Below are 11,829 nucleotides of genomic sequence, written 5' to 3' on the forward strand. Positions count from 1 at the left end.
GGCGACGTGCGAAGCACGAGGTAAGAGTGAGCTGGTTATGAGGAGTACGACAGCGGGAGTCGGCGCCCCGGCCGCGTGGCACTGCAGGGCCCTTGCTAAGCCGCGTGGGTCAGGAGTCCCAGTGGTGGGGAAGGCCTTGGCCTTGGGTGAGAGGGAAAGGTATCGTGGCTGGAGTTGAGGGGGCACAAGCCTGGCCTGGGACCTGTCCGTGGCCTTGCATTAGTCTCCTGTCCACAGAAGTCCATATTCGGGGCTTAGGGAAAGCATTAAAGGAGGCGTGGAGGAAAGAGGATGGGGAAAATTTGGGTCTGCACTACTGGGCGACCTGTCTAGTTTGAGGATGAGTAGGGCAGGGCACACAACCTAGGGGCTGAGTCCTCTGTTGCATATCCCATCTGCCTGGTGGCTGTGAGCTGACAAAACAGCCAGGAGATGGCTGTGAATGAACGTGCCTCTCCCACTGCAAGGCATGAGAGGAGCTGGAAACATCTGATCCTGCTACAGCCTGGATGCCTTGGGAGGATGGGGAGGTCTAGCATGATCTGGAGACAGTGCTCCCGAGGACACTGTGGATGTACTGTAAAGCTTCTCCATCTCTGTCCTGCTGGCACTGGTTGTGAGAATTTGGTGCAGCACATGGAAGCTGGAGGACCAGGAATCTGGCAGTGCCAATTCACACCCCCACCCTAACTCACAGGAGGTGGGAGAACCAGAGAAACGCTCAGCAGAATAAGGGAGTGCGACGTCTTGTGCACGCTGCTTGGCGGAATGAGCACAAAGCAAGCTCGGGGAGGAAGGGGTGTAAAGGGCTCAGCAGAGGAGTCAAACAAGTAGGGAACATGGAGCAGCAGAGCTCGCTCAGCATGGACACATGAGAGCTCCTAGTGTTTATGTGGCTTTACAGTTGCCACAATAACACCATGGAGAAATACCTGCAAGCTCAGCAGCCCATTGCAATGCACACACACCACATCCAATTAAAGCCACAATGAGACATGAGACTTCCAGCATGAGAGAAGAATGGGGAGGAGAAATTCTCCAGGAGAAACAACATGAGAGACCCCTCCCAGAAGACCCACACCAGCACAACCTTGCTAAGGATGATGTTCAGCCGCTCAGATTCACAGTCCACCACCACCAGCCTTTCCTTCTTCTTCTCCAGCTCCTGAAAGAGCACGCGGTAGCCCTCTTCTGTTGTTGTCAGGATGTTGACAGCTGTCACCTGCCAGTTCTTCTCGGCTGCAGTGTCCAGCACTTTCTGTAGGACTGACAACCCTATGATGGGAAGAGGGGGGAAGAGGAGAGCAGGGGGAGAACCAGGTTTTAGCAGTGCAATGGCATCTTCCCATCCGTCTGACAGCCTGCACAGCTGCCTCAAGCCGGGCTGCACGCAGCATCGCGAGAGTGCAGCAGACCTACAGAGAGCAGCTGATAGCCTAGCGTCTCACCCAAACACAGCTGGGCTAGAACCGACGACTCCTGCTTTTTCTGTCCTAGCACTGGAAAACAGGCTGATTCCAGGCCTAGTTTTCCTTTGTAATCGGCAGATCAGTCTCGTTGATCAGGCCCTGCTGTGGGATTCAGATAAGAGCTCTAATCCCTGTCTCCTTGTCTGTCACTACCCAAATCACTTGATTTCTCTGGGCCATAGTTCGCTTCTCATCTTTGATCTGTTCAGGCTGTATGCTCCTAGGATTAGGGACACCCTCAGCAATCACAACACACAATCATATTCAGCATCCCTGTCTCTCTCGGCAGCATCTCATCAGAAAACTTCATTATCTTTAGAAGGAACTTGCCTAAATTAAATGCACAGCCTTCCGGAGGAGATACACGTAACCAGCACCACTGTGGAGTCCTGCTAGACAACCCTGCCCACTGCAGTCCTTTTGGGATATTTGGTGTGCCCATGCCTTGTAACAACAGAAAGCAGGGTGGGATGCTTTTATACCTTCTCCTTGTCTCTTAAGGTCATCCTGTCCCTGCAAGGGCTAATGATAACTTCCAGCACAGAGCTGTGAATCACCCTTACGTCTGCACTGTCCTCCACAACTCTGTTTTGCTCTTGGCCTCCAAACCTGGAGCTTTAAAGGCATCTGAGAGCTGGGGAAACCAAATCAAAGAGCAATGAGCTCACCAGCCCTGTTCATGGTTTAAAAAGTTAGATAATGTCTTCCAAGAACCCAACAAAGGCTTTTGTTATTTTACATAGGCAACTAACACGCACTAACACAGGAAACTTGGAGTTTTCCAAGCTACCTGCCAGAAACACACACACGTATCACAACTGGATGTGGGCTCAGGTGAGACCTGAGCAGCTGTTGGTTCACATTTTATAACCTTAGGACTCAGTGGCCTTGAGTTTGACAGACCTATTCAATATGGGGCCTATTGAATATAAACAATTTCCCCATTTGAAATTCAAACCACCTGCACATTAAATATTTCCCTTGTGTTGATGGGGTTCAGACCTGACCTTATGAACACAGACATACTGGGTCAGGCTAATGCTTCATCTAGATCAATGCTCACCTCAGCAGTAACGAATATTTAGAAAAGGAATAGAGAACGGGGAAGGCATAGGGTGACCCTTCCTTTAGCCACGCTCTCAGCCTCCAGTAACCCACAGTAAGATGACTCCTTGAGGCCAAGACTCCATCTAGACCACTATGTTTAATTGCCTGGTAACCCTTCCCACGTACTTGTGACTTACCCCGATCAGCATCATAAATGTACACAAACTTCTGCCAGCTGTAGTGCTCGATGACATTGATGAGGGCATCCTGGAGCTCTGGGCGAAGCTGGAGAACAAACTGGTTGGACGTTTCGACAGGGAAGCTTGGTGTTATGAAGCAGACGTGGAGTGCCCCGCAGAAAGACGTGAGCATGTTGACAGTCCTCCTCTCGTAAAATCCAAAGATGGCGTAGACACCCTTGGAGAACTGTGAGCAGACTGGAGGAGCAGAGAGAAAGGTCATGAGGGTAGAAGGACAAAGAGGTTTCTCAGGGAAGTCATCAAAATAAACTTTTTCCCTGAGATAAACTGCAGGCTTTCTGGAATAGATCATTTTCCCTGAGGCTTGTGGGTTGGTGAACACAACCTGAGAAGAACAGGGCTTGTGGCCATGGGGTGCTCTGCCCTTGATCTCCACAGACCTGCTTTACCTTTGATAAGCAGAAGTGACACAGAAGAGTGAAGTCAGTATCCCCAAGGTTCTGCTGAAGATTTTTCTGGTTCTGGGATAAAATACGTTATCTGGACAAGGGAACCCCTCAGCAGAAAAGCACGGTGTCTCACTAAGCCCTGCCTCCTTGGGATGGCAGCTGTCTGGCCCATGGAGCTATGTTATTATGGGGGAGAAAGGCTGCAGTTACAGCTTGCTATTGCAGTCCCAGATGCATTCAAGGAGCAGAAAGAAAGCATTTGCATGACAGCACAGCCCTTTGTGGCCAATGACTCCAGGAGGAAACCATGGGTTTGACCTCAGAAGCTGAGACCACGCTGAGAGGGCATCTCAGCAAAGGTTCACTTTTCACTGTTCAATGCAGTCATAGCACAGCTACAGGGCGGTTTGTCCCAGGGCATGAGCTGCTGGCACTGATGTCAGAGCCTCTGACACCGGGGTGTGTTAGTGCTTGAGGACACTTGCGTGGCAATTTCTGGTTTCCTCACAAAGCCATGATGAGGGAGGCTGTGGGCCCAGTGAGGTAGTGGTGGTGGCCTAGGAGGTCTCCATGAGGAGTGCTCACTAGGTTCTCTGGCAGATATTTGGGTCTGATCTCAGCAGCTGGTGCTGTGCTGCGCAGGGAGGGCTCTCTCGGGTCAGAGCCCTTCTCGGCAGAGCACTTAAAGAGGTTGTGAAAGCTGCTGGAAAAATGCCTCACGATCTCAATGAGGCAGAGAGATTCACACTTTGGGTTGTAAAACTCAGCCCCTGAGACACTCAGGCGCATTTAATATCACCTCTGTTTATGGCACAGCCCAAGTTACCATCAATAAATCTCCAAGCCGGAGGTGGTGGCAGTGACAGAACTCCTGGCACTAGTGTCTCCTCCTGTTGTCACTCTGACTCTGAGACCTTTGCCTGTGACATTTATACTGACTCAACACTTCACACATCACTCGCCAGGCCCTCCCAACAGAACGTAGGGTGAGAAGTTGGATGAGACATTTTGGGGTCCCCTGACAAGCGCTCTGCAATGCTTGGGAATCCCTTGACATGGTTTCTGCTGGTAGCTGCCAGTACCGAACCTTCTGCATGCGTGGCTGAAGACAGGCTCCTAAACATGAGGTTGCTGCATCCTTAGCTGGGCTCCATCCAAGCTCCGTCCCTCCAGTGGGGACCAGAAGTCATCTCTGACTGGCTTACAGCCATCCTGGGTGAGATTACCTTGCTCCTCACTTCTCTACTGCCAGCATCAAATATTCAGAGGGGAGAGCAAGAAATCTGGCTTCCCACTGTGCAAAGCGAGTCTTCGCTCCCATCACACCACCAAAACAAAGCAGCCAGTTTTTTGAAACAGCAGAGCGTTGAGAGCTGAGAACTGAATCTCATGACTCTGGTGAGAATTTTTCCTTCCTCTTGGAGCTGAGCCTAGGTTTTGGAAAGCCCAGCACAGCAGTTTGTCCCCAGGTTCACCCATCCTCTTTTTGCCACTCAGTGTCTATGGTCTCACACACCTCAGCACCCTCCTCCCCCAAGAGAATTCATATTTCTGCAGGGCAGGGACTTCTCGCAAAGCCTGAACCATGATGGAAATAAAATCCTCTTCTCTTTATTTCCACGCCAGCGTCTCTCTGTGCAATCGGCGATTGTGCCTGTACCAGCTGGAGTCACTGCCCTCATCATGAGACTGACACATTCAGGAAGAAAAGTAGCGGATATGGATAGAAATAGTCTGAACATCATTTCCATGTGACTGGACCAGTGGGTCTAATGAACAGTGCAACATACCATATGTAAGAGATCAGAACATGATCTCTGGAGACCCAGACTTCAGACTCACTGAACGATTAAAGTGACATTCTCGGGGCAGCTGAACAATCCAGCACAATTAATAATCCAGACAATATACTTAGCTGGCTTGTTTTGGTTTGGTTTAGGCAAGCTATGGCTTCCTTGAATTTTATTTTATATTTGAAATGAATCTATTACTTTTTACAATTTTTTTTTTTTAACTCTGTGGCTCAGTCACGCTCAGGCAGCCCTCCTACACTGTTCTGAGACACTCATCAATCCCAGCGTTTGAAACAGATTGCACCAAAGACGACTGGGAAAACGAACAGTTTTTATCATTAGTAAGTTCGGAAAGAATCCTGGCTCGCTTTGTACTTTCAGACTAAGAGGAGCCATGGACAGGCAGATAATATGGAAAAAAAAAAAAAAGAGACCTGCTGAGGATTATCACCCAAAGAACAAAAGATAAACTGTTGTGTCAATTAATCTGGAAAAATGAAAAGAATGAGAACTGCAGCCACCTTTCTGGGACTGAACTTGGCATAATGTAAAAGTGGTGGCTGCAAAATTAAATCTCAGGACTATTTTAAATTACAGATGTTCCAAATTAATTTTCCCAGCAAAACTAAAAAGAAGTTACTTGTCATTTATTTAATACACTAAGAGATAGCTGGAATTTCTTTATATTTGTTTTAATTTTTTTATGAAGCAAATTTATTAACAATTGTGTTCTCATTTGATTCCTCTGCAATTTCCTAATAACATACTATTAAGAATTGTGAACCTTAACTAAAGGAAGCAAATATTTTAAACTTCTTTTGTTTTTCTAGTGGAGAGGAAGCTTCTTCAGCAGTCACTGGCCTCTGACTGATGCTTTTCTGAAAAGACTTTTTTTTTATAAAAAGAAACATAAAAGGGATAAAGATCATGCTGGAATGGAAGGTCCAAGAAGTTGAGCTCTTCTGGTCAATTGGCTGGTGGTAACATCACACTTTGCAAAGCCATGTGCCAACTACCTGGTAACAGCTAGATGGCCACAGCCTGGCTTTTCCTACAGAAGATAATCACAGAATCATTAAGGTTGGAAAAAACCTTTAAGATCATCGAGTCCAACCATCAACCCACCAGAGATGCAGTCAATCTGGTAATTAGCTGTAGTAGTTGAATTTGGACAGTTCGGCCTCCAAAGCTCATTCCTGCAGGTGGAAAACTGGGTGAAATGCAACAGGATAAATGTTTGCGTAGCCAAGGATGTGAGCGTGAGTGAAGAGGGTTTACTTGGATGCAAATGCAGATGTTTTTGACAGTTTGCGTGTGCTATCCTTGGCCTCTGGGTTGCACAAAGGGAAAGGACAGAGAACATTTATTCTGGGCTGTAACTATGCTACTAGCTTACAATGAATTTGTAATTAAATACAGAACAGATTTTCTCTAAGCAAGCCCTCAGAAAATACAGTTCATAATGATTGATAACCATGGCATACGCCATTGATAACCACCATACGGCAGGTACTGCCGTATTCACCCTGATCAGTCTTGTATAATTGATCAGGTTGGGACTTCTGGCTGGGACACTCCCAGTGTGTACTGCACCAGGCACCATGGACATCTCATATCCCTCCTTCTCCAGGCATAGGATCTCTCACTGGGGCTCCCCAGTGCCATTCCATGAACAAAATTAGGTAAAAGCAGAGGCATTAACTTGATTGTCACCTGCTCGTGCTGGGAAGACAACCCAGCGAAAACCGTCTGTTCTCTGGATACAACTTTGCAGCGCCTGTTGCAGCCAGGTGAGGCAACAGCTCCTCAGACTGTTCTAAAACACATTTAATACAGCAAAAATCAAAATACCAATGAGGTAGAGCAAGAAGGAGGAGGTCTCCTCTCTCCCCCGTGGACAGGTAACCATTGTGGGGCTGGTGTGTTCTTGAATCCAGTTGAGGAAAAAGCATGCATGCTTCGCTCATGCTTGAAATCCCCAGGGTCTAAGAGTCTAGTCCTACAATTTACCTCAAGTTTCTCTTTTCATACGGAAATATTCAAGGTAAAGAGTTTAAACTGGAGAGAGGAAACACTGATTTTATTGAAAGCACACGCAGGATAGGACACCTACTTGGCAGCTGAAGAGAAGCAGCTCTGTCCACCTTTGCAAATGCTTCCCATAAAAACAAAAATACATGCCCACAACTTTAAATTGCACATTTTCTCTGCAGAAGAAGAAAGCAAAAGAGATGTTTTGAGCCTATAAAAATTCCTGGGAGAGTTTTTTTTTGGCTAAAACTCTCAACCAGACACAGAGATAGCAGCTGCACAAGACTGATTTCTGCATTTAGGAGGGCCAGAGTTATTTTGGAACTGGAGGTTTGATCTGATCCATGTGAAAGGCCAATGTCAGATATAACAGGTATCTCATTTGGATTTTGGTAAAAGCAGAAGGGAAAACAAAGTTGCTCTCAGAAACGGTCACCACAAAGCGGGGCTGAAACAGTCTCAGCAGTTGAGGGAGAAGGAAGGGCAAATGGGCTGCACAGAAGGATGGGAATGAGGATTTGGTCTCCAGCAGTGAAAATGGTGCAGTTCTGCTGAGAATCTGCAAACAGGACTGCAAAAAGGGAACTGCTCCCCGTGGATACAGCTGGAGAAGAAGCCTGGTAGGAGATCGCAGCAACTGCTCATCTGCCATTTCCTTTAGAAGCAGAATTTTCACCATTTCACTGAGTTTAAGACTAGAAAGGGACATTAGATAATTTCTACCGACTTTTTGTATATCGTGGACCATTAAGTTTCACCCAGATACCCCTGGAGGGAGCCAACAATATGGTTTAGTTGACTGTTGGGAGACTCAACTGCTGGATGCGTCTGTCAGAGAACAGAAGTAGCAGAGAGAGTGCTAATACCCAAAGCCACAAGAGCAGTAAAAAAACTGATTAAACAAAATAGCCCCAGGAGTTCCCCACAAACAACTCATGTTCTCTGTTGCAGAAGGAGACAAAAACCCCAGATGGTCCCTGCCAGATCTCGGAGGCCTTCCCGACCCTGGAGGATGTCATATCGGAGATGCATCTAGGAGGGAAGACAGCACACCCTCTCCAGGAAAGCCATTCCTACAATGCTGAGCTGCAGGTGTTGTGAGGATTTTGAGCAAACTATTCTTCATAGCCCAAGCAGGCAGGGAAACAGAAATGCAATTTGGAAATGTAGGCTCCAAGGTAAGAAGAAATCTTTGAAACCACCAAATCCAGTACACACAGCACTTACTCCAGAAACCAAATTAACAAATGCTTTTTAAAAATTGCAAGATGAGTGTGGCCAGACCTTGAGGGTAGTAAAATAGTCACCTGAGTCTGCTGTCCTCTGTAAGTTATTAAAGGCTAGCCCTGCAATGCCTGCAGCCCCAATATCAGTGTGGCACCTCCTTCATCTGCCCAAGCCTCCTGGGACACAGAACCAAAACCTTCACTTGGAGCAAAACATACTCATTGACAACAGTGGTGTCAAGGAGTAGCTCCCACATACTTTTCTTTGCTCACTTGGTGCGTATGTGTGCACATGTGGGAAAGAGGAGGAGGGATGTGCATGCGTAATTTATTTTTAGCGTGCCCTGCCTGCAGGCGACCCTTACGCGGTGATGGAGAACCTGACATCAGGTTGGCGAAGCTGGTGGAATTTCAGTGAAAGAGCACTAGTGTCTGCTTCAATTAGGATCAGCTCAGCTTTCCTCCCAAATGTTTGTCCTCACAGTTCTCCAGTGTGGCGTAGGTGCCAGAGCGCATCTCTTCAGCACATCCCAACGACAGCATGTTCCCACAGATTTTTCTAGCGGGGGAAAGCCAAACAGATTCTACACTCCCCCATTGCTCCATGCATGTATTTAGCTGACAGCATATATGTCCCATATATTCTATCAACTGCAAATCAGGCTGATGCGATATCACAAGAAATGTATGTTTCTCTTTCAAATATATAAAAGACAGAGAAGTGTGTCTTCCATCATTTTCCTGCACTGCTGCTCTAACCATCTTGGAAGCTGGAAAGTAGTGTTGATTTTTACATTAAGATCTATTTTCCTTCCCTCATATTTAAACAATAATCTATAACTGAAGAGCTGCTCATAACTGTTTATGCTGATAGCTTCAATTTCTTTAGTTAAGTTTACCTGCCTGACAAATAAGTCTTAGTTTGTCTGGCTGACAAATGACAAGTTTCCCTTGAGATAAATTCGATTTGGGATACTTTTTTCTTGCACGCTGCTGAGTTTAGGAAACAGAAATAGAATGGCACTTTTGTCAAGAAAAATTAACAACATGGACTCTCGCTCATTTAAGTGCACTTCTGAATTATAATCGTGGTGGTAGAAGATACGGCCATGGGAAGTTGACTTTAACCTCTCTGTCAGAGACCCGTTGAAATTCATAGCTCTTCCGCTTGTGTACTTCACATCTTGAAACCTCTTTTTTTTTTGCTACTAGAGTCTTTGAATGTAGTTCTTATGCTGTATGACTACAAAACGGAAGAGAAAATCCAAATATCAAAGGTCTTAATGGGGTCACTGATCTTGTTGACAAAAGGAAAGAAGGAATAACAAGATGTTTGACAAGCTTTCCTTGTTTGCTTTGCTTGTTTTTAAACATATTGTTACTTCGGGATTGCTAACATTTTGTTGAAACACATAAAATACAGAATTAAATATATTAAAGGGTTTCCAGTCAATACTTAAACTATTTCTGAGCAGTGGTGTCACTTTTAATAGGAATTAGATACAAATTCCCTACATGAAACACACTGAGATCACCAGCATCTTTTAACGGGTCCTGGACAAGAATCCAAAGGAGAGCTGGGACTTCTGGAGTCACAGATTTAGTTGTCCCCTTAAATGAGATGTCGGCTGACAGCTGTATTTTCTGGGTAGCCTTCAAATGATGGCTAACCCATTGAAAGAACAGAGACACCACTGGAAAGGACATGATGCCCATCTCAAGCAGCATTCAGATTTCGCAAAAGCCCATTACTTCTGTGATTAGAATTGGGTTATTATTGTATGATTGGAATTAGGGTGTGCTGGTTTTGGCTGGGACAGAGTCAATTTTCTTTGTAGTAGCTAGTATGGGGCTATGTTTTGGATTGTGCTGAAAACAGTGTAGATAATATAGAGATGTTTTTGTTATGGTTGAGCACCTGCTGCTGATGGGAAATGGTGAATCAATTCCTTATTTTGCTTTGCTTGCGTGCATGGCTTTTGCTTTACCGATTAAACTGTCTTTATCTCTACCCACGAGTTTCCTCACTTTACTCTTCTGATTCTCCCCCATCCCGCCATGGGGGGAGTGCGTGAGCGGCTGCGTGGGGCTTAGCTGCTGGCTGGGGTTAAACCACGACATAGCGACAGGGTGACTAATGAGGGTCTAGGGGCTAAATGATCGGATTATGTGTAAGGGGAAACGGGTCCTGGGACATCTCTGTTTCAGCTTTGTTACCTAATCATGACTGGGATCTTTGCTTTGTGAGGTGGAGGAAGGTGACTGCCTTTCTCTGAGCCCTACCTGTTCCAGTCAGAGTCAGAGACTGTCTCTTGCACCATGGTCATATAGACTCAGAACAAGACTGTATTCTGAGCTGGAAGCACAGATGCCGTGCTCTCAAGCTGTGTAAGGTACTTGCTGTCTACTGCCTTCATCTCTCCAGTGTTCCATACCAGAGTCACAGCTTTTCCACAGCACTCCCTCCTTTCATAACTTTTTTAAAACAGAAAAGACATGCAGAAAGCCTTTGGTGCCTGGAAAAAATTCAGCATTTTTGAGCTCTACTAGAGGATATGACTTTTCCACCTTGTCTCATTTTTAAAATGGGAGTCTTTTTGAAAAGATTCTCTTTTCCTACATGCCAGTCTAGCTTATTTCTGGGCTACAGATAGCTGTCAAACCATGGCAAGCAAACGCAGTTGGGATACAGCCTTCCGAGATCCTTTTATGGCACATTATGTCATTAAAAATCATCATATTTAGCTAATGAAAAGTACACCTCCTGCTCCTGGAGCCCAGGGGTGGTCCACCTGTGGCTCTTGAGCCTTGCATGGCTTTTGAGCGGTTTGATGTTGATACACGTGCCAGATTTGTCTTACGCTCTCAGCAAGTCTGCTGGGCAGTCTGGCTTTACGCTGTGTCCAGAAAGAAGCAAGCTGAAGATGCTGGCTGTGCTGGGCTGCCGTGGAGCAGCACAAGCTCTACAAAAGCAGCTGCTATCTCCTGCTCACAACCCTCCCCTCGAGCTCCCCTGCAGCTCCCCTAAAGGAGGGGGCGATGCCTCGTAGGGCCCCCAGCCGCAGACGGATGTTACAACGGGCCCCAGGGCTCTGGAAGACCAGCTCTCCCTACTCTCATCTAGCCTCCTACAATGAAATAGAAAACCAAAAATTCGTCCTCACTGAACTCTCCATGTCAGAAGCAGAGTCATAAATATTAAAGCAAGATCACTACAAGTGAAAAAGTGACAGCGAGGGAGGCGAGGGATGTGGGTTGAACCAATTTTGCTTTTGCTGCTTTATTACATGGCCTTTTGTATTATATTGGTCCTTTTGCAGATAGTGCTATACTAGGTAAACTAAGTACAGTATCACGGTGTAGCTTTCTGCTGGGGAGCATGAAGAACAATGGAGGAAAAGAAGCACAGCAAAACCACAGCCTGTTAATATGGTACTTAGCACACTGCTCTTAGTTCAGCACAACATTTAATTCTGGGCTATAAGAGCTGAATTATTAAATCAGAGTAAAAAGAAGGGAGTGAGAGGCAGGAGGGGGGAAGATAAGCAGTAGCAGAAAGAAAATTGGTCACATAAAGAAGAGCTCACTGCAGATGAAATGCATTTTGTCTTCAA

General features: G+C 46.2%; 1 protein-coding gene across 5 annotated transcripts in view; it reads right to left on the minus strand.

Moving 5' to 3' along the window:
- The window catches only part of GRIA1 (glutamate receptor, ionotropic, AMPA 1), a 124,697-nt gene that overhangs the window by 60,529 nt on the left and 52,339 nt on the right, over nt 1–11,829 (minus strand). For 4 of the 5 annotated variants that reach the window (XM_010295716.1, XM_010295719.1, XM_010295715.1 and 1 more), the window contains exons 3-4: nt 2,714–2,953; nt 1,091–1,275 (exon numbers count right to left, since the gene is read on the minus strand). In XM_010295716.1, the coding sequence (XP_010294018.1) occupies nt 1,091–1,275; nt 2,714–2,953 (425 nt within the window). The remainder of the gene's footprint in view (nt 1–1,090; nt 1,276–2,713; nt 2,954–11,829) is intronic. The other variant, XM_010295717.1, reaches the window with a different exon arrangement.

Source organism: Phaethon lepturus, unplaced genomic scaffold (assembly GCF_000687285.1).
Source record: "Phaethon lepturus isolate BGI_N335 unplaced genomic scaffold, ASM68728v1 scaffold2681, whole genome shotgun sequence".
NCBI classification, from domain to species: domain Eukaryota; kingdom Metazoa; phylum Chordata; class Aves; order Phaethontiformes; family Phaethontidae; genus Phaethon; species Phaethon lepturus.